Consider the following 19,985-nt stretch of genomic DNA (forward strand, 5'->3'; position numbering starts at 1 on the left):
CTCCTGCCAGAGAGCGGGGTCAGGAGCTTGGCCCACCTGGCGCTCCTGCCAGATAGCGGGGTTGGGGGAACACCCTGCTTGGGCTGCCCGGCGCTCCTGCCGGGGAGTGGGGTCAGGGGCACGCTCCGTTCAGGCCACCTGGCGCTCCTGCTAGGGAGCAGGGTCGGGAACATGCCCTGCTCCGCCTGGCTGGAATGCCAGGCAGGTGGAGTGGGGTAAGCCCCCCTGCCCCGACCCTTTTTTAATGGGAAAGTAAATTTAAAAATTCTGCCCTCAAATTGGCACATATTACTCCCATTAGAGCCTTAAAGATATTCTACCCAGTTGTGTTGAGGGCAAAGTCTGGGTAGTGCTGTACAAATATGTAAAATTCCAGTCTAATCCAGACAACCAAAAAATTGATTACTGCATTGCATGGCACAAACTGTTTAAAATAGCATAAAATGCCAAATCTTTCTTCCAGTATTCACACAAACGCCACTGTTTAGTTAGTAGACTACTTTGCTTGAGTCAGGTAAGCAGGACATGGTCCAAAAGATCTGTCAACTTTGTATAAATCAGAGCATTCAGATATTATGCTTCCACTTGATGTTTAATTTGCCTGTTTTCAGAATAGACTTTTAATGCCAATCAACCAATATCTCTCATCTCAGGAGTCTTTATTCCGAAAGCATTAAAGAGATGCTGACAACATTTGGTACTGCAACATATAAAGTGGGACTGAAGGTGCATCCCAATGAACAAGATCTGCGTGTACCCATAATGTGCTGGGGTAGCTGTGCTTACACAATACAGACTATAGGTAACATTTTGTTTGTAGTAACAACTACTGTGTGTTGGCAAGAGGCTTCCAGATTTTTATTTAAATTTACAGCTCTGAAACTTTTTTTTTTTTTTTGCCTTCTGCAGAAAGAATTTTAGCTGATGAAGATAAACCATTATTTGGTCATTTACCTTGCCGACAGGTAAGATCAAATATCAGCCTCCGTTCTGAATCACTGGGTTGTCTTTTTTTTAATCCAGAGTGCCAAAATTGTAGCCTGAAATTATTGGAGAGTTTCATTTTAACTTGGGTTACACCCTTTTCTCTACTGATATCTGATATATTAACTTGAAACAAATGTAAAATATAATTAAGTTGTTTGTTCTTCATGAATGTTAAGTATAATAGGCTTGGGTTTGTCTCGTCATAATGACAGCCAAAGCAGGGAGCTTTGAGATTGTAACTGTGTTCTGTAAATCTGTTTACACGCGCGCACACACACACACTGATATCTTTATTACATTGAATTTTTGGCATAATCTGTATCTCTCAAAATTATGTGGTAAAGACTAGCTACCTATCTAGAGTAGTGTACTATATAGAGTCATAAAGGCATCATTTTATTCCATCTTGAAGACCTTAATTGTGGTGATTAGTTTGGGGTTGTGTGGTTTTTTTTGTTTTTTTTAGGATGACTGCCTTACTTCATTAACAAGATTTGCAGCAGCACATTGGACAGTTTCATCTCTTTCGGCAGTACAGGGTCACTTTTGTAGGCTCTTTGCATGTAAGTTCAATACATTATACTAATTATCTTTGCATAATAAGTACAGCCGCTGGTAAAGCTGACAAAAATTAGCTTGCAGCGAGCAATATGATTATCTGAGAAACTATATAAAAAGATAAAACCCTGAAGAAACTTTAAAAGCTGTGAGACTTGCAAACGTTCTTTTTTTATCTAAAATTTACATGATTTAACATTAATTTGATAAGAACATTTATTTTTGGCATACTTACTGTGAATGCACGAATCAAGTTTCAAAAATACACTACAGGAAAATAAATTTACAGAATCCCTATTGTGGAATGGACTGTTGGCGGTTTTTCTTTGTGACCCAGATTTTTTTTAACTATTGTTAACAATATTTTAAGTAATTTGGATTAATAATGTTGAGATTTCTCAGTATTAGAACTCAGGGGTGTTTTAGTTTGAGTAGCTGGAAAGCATAGCTTTTGATACTGGCTGAAAAAAAAATCTAATGTAATTACATTGTGTTAACTTGAAAACTATTTGAATTAAAATATCATAAAGCCCTAAGCTTGAAATGTTTGTAGAAATAGATGAGCAGTCTTAGACATCCCAACACTTGAGATCTAAGTCATCTGAAATAGAATATAATTAATAAGATATATTAGCCTGATTATTAGAGATTGTGCTGCTCAGCACCTTTGAAAATCAGGCCAATATCTATCCCTTTGTATAAATACATGTATGCTATAACCAGTATATTTCTTGATGAAAAGAACAACACTGTCAAGAATTAAGTAATGTCAATGTCAATAGAACCCCAATGTAAAATTTAAAGCTCTATTAGTTTAACTCACCTTTTTTTTTCTTCAAGTTACTTAAGTCCTTGTAAGATGAGATAAGTGACAGTAATAATAATAATAATCAGTAAAGCAACAATTACTTTAACACAAGGTTATTAGATGGGATGGCTTGTAGGGGCTGCACTATACAAAAAGTGCTGTTTTCAGACAATGTTGAGATTCATATATACTCTGAAGTTATTGATAGAATCAATAGAAGTGGATCAGTTGCTGACATCTGCAGTACTAAAGCCAACAGTGAACACTTGCAGTACTAAATCTCTGATAGAAACTGGGGGAAAAAAATTATCATAGGTGTTTATATGAGTTTATGTTGAATTTACCAAAACACTAGCACTTGTAATCTGAAGGTATTGGAATCATCACAGTAGTAAATTGTTCTGAAATAACAATAGCTGTTTAAATTTGCCTAAGCATTCTTCAGTTATTAAGGGAAGATTAAGTGCTCTGGAAACAGTAAATCACCTCTTCACTTGGAGTATTTGCAGTTGTCAACATAAAAATATTCTCAGGTGTGGTGGCTTACGTTACTGTACAGTTTGTGACTAAGATTTTTATTATGCTCTTCATCTGGATTTTTCTATTTGGGGTAACGATGTTCAGAGGGAATGCTTTGTGATATTTTTCTTTGGATGTTGCTTTAAATAGTAGATGGTTGTATCTTCAAGGAGGTTGGTTTTTTGTTTTGGTTTTAAATGGAGGTACTCTCCATGCAAAATGGGTGATCTATTATTGCGTGGAGTGCTTGATTTATATTTACTGTATGCTTGCTATTCTAAGCTTACATTTGCACATGGTACACTAAAAAAAACCAAACGTTACTGTTTTGTTAGCTGCATTATTATTCCACTGGTTACATTTATTTGAAGTAAAATTTAAAACTCTGGGAAGCACTAGTGCCAAATCAAAGCAGGGGTGTAAACCAAGGCTCATATTAAGCTGACTCTCAGCCATATACATATCAACTGCTATCCTATTTTCCAAAATCAAAGCTTTGTCTTTGCTACAGACTCACTTAAAAAAAAAAAAAAATCTCAAAAATGTAATCTCAGCTGGAACAATAGCTCTGAGAGGTGTCACTTTCCCCATTCATCTCAGTCAGGTGTTGTCATCACTGGGCTTCTGAGTTAATTTAAATTTTAGCATGGTAATTAATTTGTCTTATAAAATAGGAGAGAAGATTCACAGATCTACACAATTTCTGTGAGTAAGGTCTCATTTTTGGTGCCATAAGTGGAGATAACACCACTTATTTATTTTTCCCTCATTAAGAAGGAGCCAACCCCAAAGAGCACTGCAGAGATTATGGACATATTGAAGCCCAGAGAGGGGAACCAGGCTCAAGTAGCCCAGCAGAGTTCAGAGAGCTGCATAATATCATATTGTAAATGTCTGCATAATCTACAGTGAGCAGTGTCTCATTTTGGTGACTCGCATGGGCAGAGCTTGGGAGAGTACCACCACTTTTTCTATTGCAGTCTCAGTTGTAACCAAAAGAAAAATCAGAACAGAATGTACTATAAAGTTTTATACAAATTATTTTGTTCTTATCTCATTTTGGTGAAATATAAAGTTTGGAAACTAGAATAGAACCTGCTCCAGCAGTGTGCATAAGTTCTTGAATTAATTTAATTTATTCCTAGCCAAAAACGAAAAGAACTTGTGTATAGACACTTAAAACATTTAACACACAATTAAGATTGCTATAGTCTATTCTGTAGCAAAAATCAGTGCCAATTCTTTGTTGTGTAATTAATACATTTTTTGTTTTTTATATATTCAGCACTGGTGCCTAATGAAAAAAATGGAAATCTTCCATGCATACTTGATATTGACATGTTTCATTTATTGGTAAGTTTTTCATAATGAATACACCTACACCTTTGGTCCTATAGGTTACATCTACACTGCAAAAAAAACATGGGGCAGTGAGTCTCAAAACCTGGGTCAAATGAGAGCGTGTGAGCCCCATGATTCTATGGGGCTAAAAATTGCAGCGTAGACGTTCCTGCTCAGGCTGGAATCCAGCTCTGAGATCCTCACTGGGTTTCAGAGCCCAGGCTCCAGCCCAAGCAGGAATATCTACACTGCTACTTTTAGCCCTGTACTCTAAGCCTGAGTCAGTTGACCCAGGCTCTGAGACTCGCACTGCAGGGCTTTTTGCAGTGTAGATGTACCCTTAGGCATCTTTTATATATCAAAGCTGCAGTTATATATTTTCTGCATAACCACAAGAGTTTCGAGGAAAATGTATGGCAAGTTAGGATTCCTTCTCACAGATGTTTAGACTTAATATTTTTTGCTATATTACAGTTTATTCTCTGACTTGGGAAAAAGGGCAGGGAACCCCGCATTATTTGACAGTTATCCCTATGACACATGAAGGAATGGGATAACTGGCATTAAAATTAGTCCCATCGAGTGTCCTGCAGCACAAAGGATGACCTCAAGAAAAAACTTACTTATTCTTGAAGCTGTGGCAGAGAAGGGGAAGACATTCATTCTCTTACACTTTCTATTTTTTTCTATTACAGGTAAGCTTGGTGCTCTCTTTTCCTGCCATATACTGTCAGGATTTTTCAGGGGTTAGTCTTGGTACTGGAGATCTTCACATCTTCCATCTTGTCACAATGGCACACATAGTGCAAATTTTACTTACTTCATCAACAGGTAATGCCTCTGTTTTTGTTTCACTATAAATTTTTTTTTTAATGAACACTAAGGCCGGGTCTACACTTGAAAGTATAGCTATGCTGCTATTTCATACAAGCAAAGAACCCTTAGTGCTAATTAAAAGCATACTTTATCAGTCACAAATCACACACCCCCATCAGCATAACTCTGCTGGCAAAAGATTACGGCATAGGCTGGGTTTAAACTTTTGTTTCCCAAAGAAAATAATCTGTGCTTACTAAAGAAAGGAATTAATGCATCCTGCTTTTAGTACTCATGTTACCAGAGGGTCTGGATATGGTATATTGTGTTAAAAAGATCTGTTCTGTGTGACATTGGCAGCCATGCCTGATCCCTGGGAGGAGACAAAACAATCTTTTCCTTGTTTTCTAATGGGGTATTTCTCTTGTTTGTTCTTGGCCTTCTTGTCAACATTTGGTTTATGTCATTATTTTAAATGTTTGATACTGATGATAATATAGCCAGGTCTTTAATGCTTCATTTATAAACATCTGTGGTATTCAGAGCTTCACCTCCTCTCTCAACTATTTCTAAAAAAGATTTGTCCATTAAAAATAATTAAGTGATTTCTAGGTTTAGAATTGTACCTGATTTATTTTTTCTTTGATCTTCAGAAGAAAATGGCATGGACCAAGAAAACCCTAATGGTGAAGAAGAAGTAGCAGTGCTTACTTTGTATAAATTTCTTTGCCAGCATACAGGAAGGTAAAATTATAGTCTCTAGTTTAAACAACCATTGTTTGGTGGTGGGACCAGCAGGGAATCTGTAACACCATATAAAGGCTGAATTTGATGTACTGATGCTGTTAAGAGAATCATATTTTAAATTCAGAAATTCTTACTCCTTGTGTGCTACCAATTAATCCTGGTTCATGATTAACTGAAAAAAGTCACGTGACAAATCAGAAAATTTCTGTAATTTACCTCCTTAGAGTTCAGTAATATTGGACTATAGAATAGAATAATTTTGATCAGCCATTTGGCATACATAAATAAATCTTGATAGGTTGCAGATGGGTTCCAGGAACTTATTTACTTCTTAGCCACTCAGCCTCTCCGAAATTTTTGATTCCTTGTGTTATCTATTGAAATTTAGAGATTAATAAAAAATATTTGTCTTCCCATTAGTGTTAGCTTCAAAGTAAACAGTCTCTTTACTTGACATTTGTTTTAGCCAAAGTCAAAAACTGCTCAATATGAAGTATGGCCTAACTTTTATTAAACATATTGTTGTTTATTCATTCTGTTTTAAGTGCCTTGAAAGAAATGTCCTCAGGCTGGCATCTGTGCAGGAGTATAAAAGCTGGAATTATGCCTTTCCTGAGATGCTCTGCTTTGTTTTTCCATTATTTAAATGGAGTCCCAGCACCATCAGAAATTCAAGGTAATGTCCATTTATTGCTAGATGTACAGGGACAGCTTTGTAAATGGCATGGAAAAAAATGATTTAAATGCTAATGAAAATAAACCACATTAAACTGTCCTTTCTGTAGTAGCTGAAATTAATACTTATTAATAATTAATATTATAAAAGTATAATTATATAAAAGTATAATTAATACTAATTAATAATGCTGACTTATTACTGATTCAGGACTGTATCTGCACAAAACTGCAAAGCAACAGAAAAGGTTTTTTTAGTTTTTGAAAAGTCACTTTTTAATTAAAAATAGGCAAAAACCAAACAATTTTGCACTGTTGTATCTTTGTGTTTCAAAATAATATAGGACACGAAATTGATATTCTCGTGATTAAAAGGAAGTAAAGGCTCATTGCTTGTTTGAAATCTCATCTTTATTACCTTGAGCATTCTTCTCGTATGAGACCTGCTCCTGCTCCCTTTGACTTCAGTGAGATTAGCAGCAGGCCCTTAATTTTGAATTAATCTTCAAATGTGAGAGTGTTACACTACGTTTACACTACAGTTGAATTCGTGATAGCAACAACCGTAGCTGAGTTCCAGCTATGGTTCAGATAGGATTTAAATATAAGTCTGGAGGTGTTAGTCATAATCAAAAAGAAAAGGCACATATGAACACATACTACTCTTGGTTCCCCATATTTAAAATTGAATTATTTGGTATTTTAGTTCTGAATTAAAATTAAAGTCAGTATTTTTTTTTCATATAGGCTATTATCAAGACTAGCTCTTGCTGTGTAACATTTCCTTGAGTTATGGCCCCTCAACAAAATGTTGAAAAGAGTAAAGGATACTTTTATTGGACTGTATGCAAGACTTTGAGTGAAAAACACTCCCTTCTTCCCTGAACTTCTGTTTTACATAGCTGGGCTTTCCAGTTTTTTCACAGTCTGGACCACATCTTTACAGGGAGCTCATTTCATGAGCCATAACTGGCACTAACTGGCAACCTTATTTGCACTGCCATTGCTTGTGCTATATCTGTTTTGTGAATAAACAGAAAACTTCAGACTCCAGGACTTTCAATCTGGCACCTCTGACCAGCCTTAAATTCACAACACATCTTAATGTGGAGTGTGTGGGGGGGGAAAAGTCACCCTTTTACATTATAATTAAGGCTATAAGTATGTCATGGAGGTTGTGGAAGTCAGAGAATCTGTGACTTCCAGAGACCACTGCGACATTGGGGCCCCGGAGTTCCCCAGCTGCCGCCACCAGTGGGGGATTCTCCCTCTGTCCCCCAGCTCCCAACCCTGCAGGGTGGTGGGGGATCCCTCCGGAGCATCTTTGGGGGTGGGGGATCTCTCCCAGCCACTGGGCAGGGGTGGGGGGCTGCAGCTCCCTGCTGCTGCATGCAGTGGGGCGTGGTGCTGGACCCTCCTCCCTCTCCCTTTTTTTCAGGGATGTTTTTAGTAAAAGTCAGGGACAGGTCATGGCTTCCATGAATTTTTGTTCATTGCCTGTGACCTGTCCAAGACTTTTACTAAAATTATCCATGACAAAATTATAGGCTTAATTATAATCCCCAATTAGGGTTGTGTTTTATTTGCTGTTGGTGTTATCTTCCAAATGCAACTATTTATTGTCTGTCTTTTTCTGCATTTACAGTAACTGGGGCAAGCCAGTTTGAACATTTATGTAGCTATCTTTCCTTGCCAAACAACCTCATTTGCCTTTTTCAAGAAAATAGCAAAATTATGAACACATTAGTAGAAAGGTATGAAACTTTATTCTTTAATTCTAACATAAAGTATGCTGCCCCAGAAATTTAGTGTAAATATTTTCCCAGTAATGCATATATTTGGAAATGAAAGATGAATGTATTTTAAAAACTACCTGTAAAATACAGAAGTTTTTGGAAGAAGTCTTTTGGGATGGAAAGTATATTAAATCTATATTTTTTACTTGTTAGTAGTTGTTCCTCTATAGTATTGTCTAATGAAGACTAAATGGCATCTTTTTTTCTCTTGAAGTTGGTGTAGTAACAATGAAGTAAAAAGGTACCTGGAAGGCAAAAGACAAGCCATAAGGTGAGTATGGAGGGATTTTAGGATGGGGGAGAAAAGTTTTGGGTTTTTTTGTTGTTGTTGGTTTTTTTCCCCCTCTATAACTAAATGTAGCAATTTTTCCTGTACTTGGTCTGTCAATAAAGTAACTTACAAAAATACAGCTTCAAAATGCAATTGAAAAGCATAGCTAGAGGAAGAACCAAGATATATTTAATTATTTGTAAGGAGAGTGAAATACTGTTTAAATTCAGAGATTTTGTGAAGCTTATAACGATCTGTTCTGGATATCTCATTTAACCTCCTGCATAACACTCAGGCCATAGGATTTCATTCAGAAGTTCCTGCATCAAGCCCATAACTACTGGTTGAGCTCGAGCATATCAGTTTGAAAGACATTATTAAAACTTACGTTGTGTAGAACAGTGGTTCTCAACCTATTTACCTTTGCGGGCTGCATATGCAGCTCTCTGTGGGCCGCATCTGCACAATATATATACTACAGTAGAAGCTGTGTTATCTGGCACTTTACCAACTGGAAAGCTGTAGAAACCGGCATTTCTGATATCCATTAAAAGTCTTGCTCCTTATGGCTCCCCGGAAGCGGTGACATGTCCCTGCTACTACTAGGTGGAGGAACAGCTATGCGGGCTCTGTGCACTGCCCCCGCACCAAGCACTGGCTCCACAGCTCCCATTGGCCAGGAACTGCAGCCAGTGGGAACTGCCAAGGTGGCACAGAGCTGCCTGGCCACGCCTCCACCTAGGAGCAGCAGGGACATGTCACTGCTTGTGGGGAGCCGCCCAAGCTGAGCACCACCTGGATCCGGCACCCCAAAACCCCTCCCAGAGCCTGTGCCCTGCACCCCATCCCATGCCCCATCCCCTAAGCCCCATCCCACCCCCAACCCCCCACCCCCACCCCGTTGGTAAGTATAATGCTTAGTTAACTGGAATTTTTGACTTAGCGGCACCCCCCAGGCCCTCACATGCCAGATAATAAAGCTTTTACTGTACCTGTATGGGCCTGAGGATGTCACATGGGCCACAGCTCTTTGCTGATCAGGCCGCTAGTGGGCCGCAGGTTGAGACCACTGGTGTAGAATCTGGAGGGAAAATATAAAGGTCTTGACATTAATATTCATGATTTCCCAATTACATAAATATTCAGTGTTAGTGTTTGTGTAATGAAAAAAAGAAACACAAATTTACTCCTTGTAGCAGAAGTCTCTTGCATTAGAGAGTAGCTGTTTTCAAAACAATATTAGTTGTATCAGAGACTTGCTTACAATATTCTGATCCTTTAGCAGGAGAAATGTTCAGATAATCCTATTGCGTATCAGGATGAAACACTGTCTAAAGTATGCAAATGAAAGAATATATAATTCTTGGACTTTTCTTGAGCCATACAGGAAAAATAATAAAAATATGACTCCATGCAAACCAACCTAGTGTATTTCAATTATGGCATGTTGGATTCCTATTTGGTACATCAGTTTATGAGGCTTATCACATCAAGCTGAAAATGGGCTGCTGTTTAACTATTCACATGGGCAGAGAGGAAGAAAATTAAGGCTTGTGAATAGTGCTATGAAACAGCAAATGGAAGAGTATCAAGTAAGGGCTTATTTATGTGGTGAGGTAATACACTCAAGAAGGGTGTGATATCTAAAGTGCACTGACTTGTGCATTAATTGGTCTGTGTAAACCCTGCTGATGCACCCTAGAAGTTCATTAGTGTCCTTTAACATAGCACTGGGATGAATGTGGTTCCAGCATGCCTCCACCGATACTTATTAGGTAATCATATAAATTGTTCTACGATTTAATATAAAATCAGTGTAATATTTAAAGAAATGTGTGTTCAGAGTAATTTTTATATCAAATTTCTTACCACTATATGCCATTTTAATGTATTGTCATAGATACAGAGACTGGTGTAAGATATGGAAGACAAAATTGAGTGACTTACATAAGATTGTTACTGAGGTAACACTTGGGAAAATATGAGTTTGCAATGATTGTGTCCACTATTTGTTAAACATTTGATTGTTTGTTTCATTTTAGCTATGCAAGAGAATCTAACAAATTAATAGACCTTCCAGATGATTACAGCTGCCTCATTAATCAAGCATCTAATTTCTCGTAAGTTTTTTATGCAGTTATGATGGTGAGCGTTAAAAGCCACTTGTTGCTTTTGATGAACGGGAAAATCTTCTAGCATGAGAGCCTTGAAAAGATTGTTTAGAAAATCATAAAGTATATGGCATATGTTCACTGCCATCTTTTCCACTAATGTGCCTTATCTTCATTACTTATTTAAATGAAACATAAAGTAGAAGTTTGGGGTGGGGAGAGGTATTAGAATCTGTAACTTCATTTAACTGGGGAAGTTTCCAGAATAAATTTGAATCTATTGATTACCATTTAAAGTACTGAGCTATAACTCCATAGTAAAGATTTAACTGTATTCACCTACCTGTATGGATTTTTTTTGTTTGCCTATGCAAAGGTGTCCAAAATCAGGTGGTGATAAAAGCAGAGCACCAACATTGTGCCTTGTATGTGGGACCATGCTATGTTCTCAGAGTTACTGTTGTCAAACAGAGTTAGAAGGGGAAGATGTTGGAGCCTGTACTGCACATACATATACATGTGGTTCTGGAGTGGGTATATTTCTCAGGTAAGGACTTCATTGTATCTAAATTTTATTAGTAGGGTACATGTTGTACATGAGCATGAAGTGAATATTTCCATAAATGTGACTGTTGTACTGTATGTAAAGACAATTATGTTCATAAAAAATAAGTTAATAATTGCACAAAAAATAGAGGTTTTTTTATCTTCCTTGCACTTCAGAATTTTTTAGGAGCTTTTATCTTTGAGGGAATAAGATCTCTTACAAGGTTCAAAGCTGATCAGAAAAAGGATGTGTTCCATGTATTGTGTAACAGTTCAGTGGAAATAAATGAAATGATCATGGTAAACGTTCTGTTTTTCAGAAATCATGAAAATAACTTTGGTGTAAAACTTAGCTCTTAATTAATTTCACAGGAATAAAACTGTGGCATCAGATTATAATAATTCTCCCATCTGCTGACACAACAATACATGTGCATTGAAGGATTAGACCACACAACTTGTTTCAGGTTTTTCATAAACATTTGTTAATGAGAAGCCAAATTGTATTTTTTTTTTGCAGTGTTAAGTAGCTTCTAAATAGATTAGTTCAGGCATGCTGATATTTATGCTGTAACAGATAAAATGTGGAACAACATTTTGTTTGTACTATTTTATTACATATATACTATATATATTATACACATGGCATAGGAGGGATTACAAATATTTTTGGATGGTACTTACATTTTAATTCCACAGTATGTGGAGATTATACAGAATCACAGATACCTGTGTGAGTTGCAAGAAGCTAATGTTCGTGAATATACCAGAAATGTGGTCACATCACAAAGTTCATGACTAAAATGTCTTATGTGTGTCTCTGTGCAGAGTACGAGAATGTCAAGTGCTATTTTTAGCTGGAAAAACAAAGGGCTGCTTTTATGCTCCTCCCTATCTTGATGACTATGGAGAAACAGACCAGGGACTCAGGTACATTTTCTAAAGAATGTTTTAAAATATTCATTGAAACACTTCTTTTTACCCTCAAAAGCAGTTGGTTCATATAATAAGCTTAGTTATGTATTAAATAATTTATAACTAAGCTGCTAAAGTTGGGCAATAATGTAATTGTGTGCTGCAGTAATGTCTAAAACAAACCTTTTAAAAAAAAATATTTACTTTGTTAGAAATACCTGATGAGAAATAATTTACCTGGTATAAAGAGGTTTCCTGAAGGGTAAAATCTTGAATAATGTCTCCACATCTCTGAGGTTCCATAGACAATACGACTGACAAATATATATCCTACTTTTTATGCACAATTTGTTTATTAAATATAGTTAATTATGTATATATGTCTATATCAGATGAAAATCTCCTGTTGCAAGTTGACTTTATGTAGGTCTGAATGCTGGTTTCTGTGCTGAAGTCTTTAATCTTAGGGGGAGGAGGTAGCTTAGACTTCAGTAGCATTTACTCTTACTGGCTTTATAGACAATGGAACCAGATCCTTCCAAATGGTCAGAATCATAAAGTGTAAGCTGGTGGTGGCGTACAAAAATTGTTTAAAGCTCACCTTTATATTGCCCGAATCCTGGTGCTGCTTTTTACTTGCTGTTCCCCCAGCCCAGGGGTTGCTTGTAACTTATGCCAGCATTTGACAGTCACAGGGAACTAAAACAGGCCAAGTTTTGTGTGTCGTGAGGGTGGGTCGTCCCCCTCCCCGACCCTCCCCAATTCTGTATCAGTGTCACCTTTTGTCCAGAATGCTGGCAGGAGATGAGTTGAATAGTATATTGGCCCATGCATTGCCTAGTACAGTCCTGCAGGGTCATTCTTGCCTGGGTCGGATAAATTAAGCTTGTGCTATACCACTGGTGTTATTTGACCATATAGTGGCACCTGACAATTTGATCCTCTATTTCCACTGGCTTCAGAGGGGAACATGCCTCACCAAAGCAGTTTTCTCAAAGTTTGCCATAATATGTACCTCACCTATAACCAGATAGTCCAAATATAGTGGGGTTGAAAAGCATGCCATGGTTGTGTCTCTCCTTAACTTCTCCTTAACTTCTTCTGCCTTTATAGATTATTTTTTCTCCAATATGCCTCCTACTGTGGGGGAGCATATGGCCCCAAACTAAGTTAGTATCTCTCCTCATCTTGAAGAGATGACATGTATCTACACAAATGTAAAGGGCTGTCATTTTTAATGATGCTCATTACGCAAGATGAAAATTTTGTCTGTAGAGGGTCAGATGAAATATTACAGGATCAAGTTACTTTGGCATCAACTCTCAGTGCAATTTTTGCAACAAAATATTATATATACAGTAACATTAAAAGATTATGTAAGTGTTTTGTGTATTATTTGTGAGTGCATAAGTGCTCTATAAGACTTCACAGTTGTTAGTTTCCTGATAAATGTATTTTTTTTCAGGCGTGGGAATCCCTTACACCTGTGCAAAGAACGGTTTAAAAAGATTCAAAAACTCTGGCAACAGCACAGTATCACAGAAGAAATTGGACATGCACAAGAAGCAAATCAAACACTAGTTGGCATTGATTGGCAGCATTTATAATTGGTTATCATCTGAAGACTGGAACTTTATTTATGATGATTTTTTGTAACCCAGTAAATTTTTCAAATAAAAGAGGGATTAGGAAAAAATTTTTGAGGAAAATAAAGACACAATTCCAGTCCTTCTATTTAACCTTTGTTTTCCAATTTATTTTGTAAAGATCCTGGTTACAATAACCATGTAAACTTTTTTCTATGTAAGCAGGTTTTACTAGTAGTATTATTTGCACTGTGCTTCCTTCACATGAAACCTCTTGGGGTATAGAACCTGGGCAAATGAACTTAAGTTTCTGGGACAAAAGAATGACTCTTCTTGGAAATCTGACCCTGATTTTTCTAATGAACTGCAAGAGGGAAAAAAAACTGCTGAAATGGAGACTAGATTAAGCACAATTATTGATTGTGTTTTGCCCTTTGCTAGTAATCTGAGCCGGTTTACTTTATTTATTATTCTGCATTTTAATACTTAAACTGTGTACATGCAATGGAATAAAGTAAGGATGAAAATAATGTAGCAAATGGATGTATCTGTCTGCATCAGTGGATAACTCTTAAACTCAGTGTATTTAAAATTTATTTTTTAATTTGTATTCTTGCAGATTTTTTTGCCTTCCAGTTGATTTTCTTTTTACTAAAAGAACTAACACTAGCTTATAAGTAAAACAATTTAATTTAAAGCTATTTCTGAAGCATTGCACTCCTTACACCTATTGTGTGGTTTGCAATTTGAATATAGTGGGGAAACCCTTTCATTTTTCATGATGTGATTGTTTTCCCAAATTTAAAGGGTTGACGTGTTTTAGAAGATGTCTTAAGGCAATTGGCGATATATTTAAAAAAGTTACATTTTTCTTCATTTTTGACTTCCATCTTTAAAGGAGCAAATCCCACCTACATCTTATTGCAGTTTACTAATTTCAGGTCTTCAAATAGAAACTCTCAGACAAAAATGAACCATTTTCCTCTGTATATGAAGGACATCAGTCACAGAGCATTTGTTTGCTCCTGTTCATTTCCTTTTAGTTGTACCATCAAGTACATTTACTTTCTGACATATTAGACACTTGACTAAAGCTCTGTAAAGATGTTTGTCTATAGTATATTTTATAAATATATTCTATATCTGCACAGATTTTGCACTTGGTATGTAGGTGCCTGATGGTATAGTTGTATGTAGTAAATGCAATGTTAGACCCCCAAGAAATCTCAATGACATGCTTTCTGATAGAAAATCCATAATCTTAATGCCTTCCAAGTTTTTGGTAAGTTATTAAAACAATTTATTTACATAGTCCTGAGTTTTAATAATGAAAGTGATTCTTTTACTGAGGCTTGCTTTTGATTTCCTCTTCAGCCCAGACAAGCAATCCTTTCAGTGGCTGCTGTCTTTATTTACAATAGGTTTGATTGGGTTGTTTGTATTTTTACAGATTTAATGTTTCAGAATAATTCTGTATATGTTACAGTGTACAGGACAATTCTCCACAGGCTCAGAAATAGTCTTGAGTTAAGATGTAGACAATACAAAATAGAGAAACTGAACAATTATCAACTCCTATTTCTTAAGGCTGGTATTAGATATGACATTCTTGTCTGTAATGGCTCTTTGATCTTCATGTATACACCTCACTTTTTTTAAGAAAGCTGCAAAATCTGCAGGAAGAAAATCAGCATTAATGTTCCGTCAGTCTACCCTTCCTCTCCTTAGTTATATATCAACTTCTTGCTGTGCATGTCATAAAAGAATTTTCTTCTTCTGCAACACTGTTCTTTTTACTGAAAGGCTTGCTGCTTCTGCTTTATTCCTCCTGTCTAGGGAACTTAGTTAAAATTGCATTGAAAAAAATCAGTTTTATCATGGGTATAGATGTTCCAGAAATAACAAAATGGTATCTGCCACAATTCATTACACTGACAGATTTTCTGGGTAAATCAAAATATTGATAGAAGGCATTTTTCTCATTTTTCTGAGATGCAGAGGGTTGAATGGATTGATGGAATTATGGCTGCAAAAAATAGCAAAGTACACAATTTATCCTGTTTTCTGTAAGATTAGTCATTCTTAACAATCTGTTTTCTTTTCTGATTTGTTTTGCATGTATTTATGTTCACTGTAGAAATATTTATATAACATGGTTTCAGTATCAGGGAAGACATACCTGTAATAAATTGGCTATACCTTTAATATCTGTGGACTACTTGTAAAATTTGGAATGTATCATATGTAAAAAAAAAAAAAAAAAAAAAAAAAAAAAAAAGTTGAAAGTATCAAAATAAATGCTTTCGGTGTTGACATTAAATACTTTTATAATCTTTTATTTATTTTTAGAAAAAGTTTTGCTGAACTTTGGAATTGTTACCTTCGATTACCTTGTTGCTCCGTAGTGTTAATCACAGGATAAGAAAAATACCTGGATATGCAACACCTGCAATTCCCTGACTAAAAATTTAAGCTCATTATAATATTAGTGTCAGTTACTTTAGTTAACTAACCCTGTCTTGACCTCTACCAAAAAGTCTGATCATCATTTAGCAGACATACATTTTTTAAAGAGCTGATTAGTAAACACAATTTAAACTCACTCGGAAGTAAATCAAACGGGGCAAAAAAAGCCTGCTATTTCTTTCCCCAGGAGGCAGGATTTGCCTTTTCTGTTGCAAACTACTATGTACATAATTTTTTTTGTTTTGTTTAGAATTCAGGTCTATCCGTCCTTTGTGCTTCATTCATAGCTGTCCAGAGGTGTGGGTCTCTTCCTCTTGTTCATGTCTGCTAATTACCTGGTAGCAGTTGTGCAGCTCAAAAATGTGAGTTATAACCTGTTGCATAACATTTGTAATGAATGAATGTCAGAGTTATTTAAGTTTACAACAACACACCTACTTAGTGAGTGAGACTCTCCTGAAGCCCCAAGCCTGTAGTAGAGAGAGCTTGCACAGAGTTTCCCTCCAAACCTGGTTCAAATTTTCCCACAAGGGCCTTCAGATCAGACCCTACTTTTTTCAGGCAAGATGGCACTTCTTTGCACTGTCCCTAACCTACCATGGGAAGCTGCCTCTTACTTTGGTGCAACAACCATATAGTGCAAGTTGTCTGCTGATGCCGTTGGTCCCCACAAGTCTGCATTAACTACCTTCACTGCTTTCTGTTGCTGGTTTCTGTTGGTGAAGAGTAGCTCATGCTAGCTCCACTGCAATTCTCTTCTGCACTCCCCTGCCCCGCCCTGTGCTGCCATGTCTTCCCCCCACACACACACTCATGCATGCTCTTGTATGTCCCTCAGAGGGCTTCCTATACTACCTTCTGCATTGGTTAGTCCAGGATCCTTTCTACAAACGAGCATTGGCAGGGAGATGGATTTGGAGGATCTAATAGGTCTGTAAACACAATACTGATGGGCCTCCATTTTTGGTTATTTTCTTTTTGATTTCCTGGTAATTTCAGTGTTCAAAAATTTTAAAAAATTGTGAAAATAGGTAAAAACCAAAAACAGAGGTGGGGAGCTGTATTAATGGGGGCTAAGGGCGTGGGGTGCTAGCCATGTCACAGTTGAGAGCCTCCTGCTCCCTGCATCATTTGGCACTCTTGGCTGCCAGAACCCTGCTTCCTGCTTTTCGGACTCCCCTACTGCACAGAGGAAGTGAACAGGGCTGTGCTAAATGACTGGGATCAGGAGATGAAAGGGAGGCTAAACCCTGTAAGTACCAGCTCCCCTGAAAGAGAAGAGCCTCTTCCTGGGCCCAGACCTTCAGCACAGCCCCATCTGCTTCCTGTGCACATGCTCTGTCCAGCAGGGGAAGCAGATGAGTCTCTGTGCTCTGGGGTTGCGCTGAATGGGTGGGATCAGGAGATGGCTCTGTTCGGCAGGAGTCCAGTACTTATAGAGTGCAGCTTTCCACTCCCTGCGGGCCTGACACTGCAGTGGTCAAGTAGTCTTGGCTGCTGGGACCTGGCACCCTGCCTGTCTCTAAAAAATTCTCAAATCCTGAAAAAGCCAAAATTTGGGTGAAATTTGGTAAAAAAACAAAAAAAAAAACTAAATACGAGTTTTGAAAAAGACCAGGAGTTTTACTGAATAAATTGGTAAATACCAAAAACGAAGGACCTACAACTACACTAATAAATCTCCTTACCTTGGATTGGCTCTCCTAGAGGGCGAACAACTGGCTTATTTACAACCCACTTAGTGGAACAATCTCCGCTCACTAAGGCTCTTCACCTATGCATTTCCTTCAAGCTGTCTGATGTGGTGAGGACCAAATCTTCAGTCCCACTCCCAACACTTTTCTACGTACTAGGAACAACAGCACAGATGTTGTTGTAGTCAAACAGTGACCTAGTATCCTAGTACCAGGTTCGAAAAGGAAGTTTCATTGGATGAAATATAAATGAACCATTACTACTTGTAGTCATTGGAGATCCCAAGTAAAACTCTGCAGATAACTGATCTTTCTGTTTGCTGATTGTTCTGAAAAATCAAAGAAAATCATTTATTTTAAATGTTTGAAAAATTGAAAAATTCATTTCTGGTCAAACAAACCTGTTTAGATTTTGAGCTTTTAACATTTTATTTTTTTAAATTGCTGATTATTTCAAAATGAAGTCACTTTGAAATGTTTCATTTTGAAAACAGCAAAAGATTTTTCAAAAGATTTGCGGGGAGTGTGTTTTGCCAAAACAATTGGGCAAAACTGACATGACTTCACAAAACACTTTGGTTTTGTCAAATCTACATTTTTTGCTAACAGAGGGGAAAAAATAGGCTAAAAAATTTCACCCAGCACTAGTCCCATAGTATTTTGTGCATAAGCGTTTAGTGTTCTTGCCAAATTCTTATTCTGGTATTTTGATTTTACTAAATTCTTCCTGTCTTCTTGAGCTGGATGTTAATCTTCACTTGTACTGCTAAACAGCTACCGCAACCCATTTCAGAGGTAAAATACCTACCTACCACTTGGGGTATCAAAGGTGTGATTCAATAACCTAAGTTTAATTAAAGATAAGTGTGTTGTATCTAAAAAATTGCCAAACTATGGTTCTACTCCTGCAACTATGCAAGTGCCTGGCTGCAGCAGCCCATCCATATACTATCAATTTTGGTATAGGAGCCTAAATATTTACATTTCTTCTGGGCTTAGACTTCCTATGGAAAACTCTAGCTTAGAGCACATTTTGCAGCTGATACAAACTTCAAGACAACAGATATTTTTGAATAGTACAAAAGTTATAATAAATTTAATTTTTTTTTGTGAATAACTTCAAGTATTTTTTCTTAACTAAAATGAGAAGTTCAGACCTATGGAGAGGTGAGTGAAATTTTAAGGTCTCTTTGTTACATTTCATTTTCTGATGACAATATAAATCAGTACCAAATGATCCCAAATTAAACCTATAGTGGCATAACTTCATGGAAAGGGGAAAGAAATTATGCAGGGAATTTGTAGCACCAGTACTATCTCTGTCCTTGGTTTATTTGGACAATTTTAGAGTAATTGCAAAGCAAATTAAGCATGCAGCTGCACTCACATTTTACATGCAGGATGGTTCAACTACATGTTTTATAATCTCTAGCTGTTAAGTCTGAGACTAATGATAATTTAATGTGCCACTAGGATAAATGGGACATTTCACTGCTCTTAGAACCATTTTTTGTCTACCGAGCTACATTAGTTTCTGTACAAAAGGCTACTTTTGCAACTAGCAGGACTCAGTTCTTTTTTTTTTAATGGAAGTTTCGCATTCTGCAGAATACCAAGGTGTCTTGGGGCTAGATAAATATATCAAGTGGGCTAGATCCTCACACCCCTTTAGGATCCTAACACCTAACATACCCATCTAGGATATGCTTGACGGAAATAATGGTTCATTTAACATGATTATTCACTTCTATTTCATTGGAAGTTGTCACATTCTGAAACTATTTCTGTGATCTCTTACTTCTAGAATTATGCTTCATTTTTCTTCTGATTTTTAATGGGAGATCTTACCATGAGTCAATTTGGGGAAGTATGTCTCTCATACTTGACACTTTCTGTCCCACTGAAGCAAAATGTGGTGTATATATATCCTGCTGGTTAAAGTTGTTCTTAGTGAGTTTCAGGTGTGCCTGGTTTCTCCTGATTTCTGTTTCTAGTTGGTGGTCACTGATTCTGTTTTGGGAGGAGGGGGCAGTCTGACATTCATTCTCTCTCTCTCTCTCTCTCTCTCATGCATTGAAATTCAATAGCCTCATGAGGGAGTACAAAGCTTTAATTAGATGGTCCATTGCAGACCTGCCAGATAGTCCTT

The 19,985-nt window shown here is 37.0% G+C and overlaps 1 protein-coding gene across 13 annotated transcripts in view; it reads left to right on the forward strand.

The window, feature by feature from the left end:
- UBR2 (ubiquitin protein ligase E3 component n-recognin 2) overlaps positions 1-19,985 on the forward strand; it is a 124,688-nt gene that overhangs the window by 85,651 nt on the left and 19,052 nt on the right. For 8 of the 13 annotated variants that reach the window (XR_006289863.1, XR_006289862.1, XR_005224883.2 and 5 more), the window contains exons 35-47: positions 654-802; positions 910-965; positions 1,454-1,550; positions 4,158-4,225; positions 4,909-5,044; positions 5,683-5,773; positions 6,322-6,452; positions 8,097-8,205; positions 8,462-8,518; positions 10,561-10,638; positions 11,006-11,176; positions 12,004-12,105; positions 16,393-16,504. Coding sequence is in view for 4 of the 13 variants with exons in the window: in XM_027820496.3 (XP_027676297.1) it covers positions 654-802; positions 910-965; positions 1,454-1,550; positions 4,158-4,225; positions 4,909-5,044; positions 5,683-5,773; positions 6,322-6,452; positions 8,097-8,205; positions 8,462-8,518; positions 10,561-10,638; positions 11,006-11,176; positions 12,004-12,105; positions 13,556-13,697 (1,387 nt within the window). In the remaining 9 variants the exon portion in view is untranslated. Of the gene's footprint in view, positions 1-653; positions 803-909; positions 966-1,453; positions 1,551-4,157; positions 4,226-4,908; positions 5,045-5,682; positions 5,774-6,321; positions 6,453-8,096; positions 8,206-8,461; positions 8,519-10,560; positions 10,639-11,005; positions 11,177-12,003; positions 12,106-13,555; positions 15,997-16,392; positions 16,505-19,985 lie in introns of those variants that run through there. The other 5 variants (XM_027820496.3, XM_027820495.3, XM_037895796.2 and 2 more) reach the window with 2 other exon arrangements.

This window comes from Chelonia mydas, chromosome 3, assembly GCF_015237465.2.
Source record: "Chelonia mydas isolate rCheMyd1 chromosome 3, rCheMyd1.pri.v2, whole genome shotgun sequence".
In the NCBI taxonomy this organism is placed as follows: Eukaryota; Metazoa; Chordata; order Testudines; family Cheloniidae; genus Chelonia; species Chelonia mydas.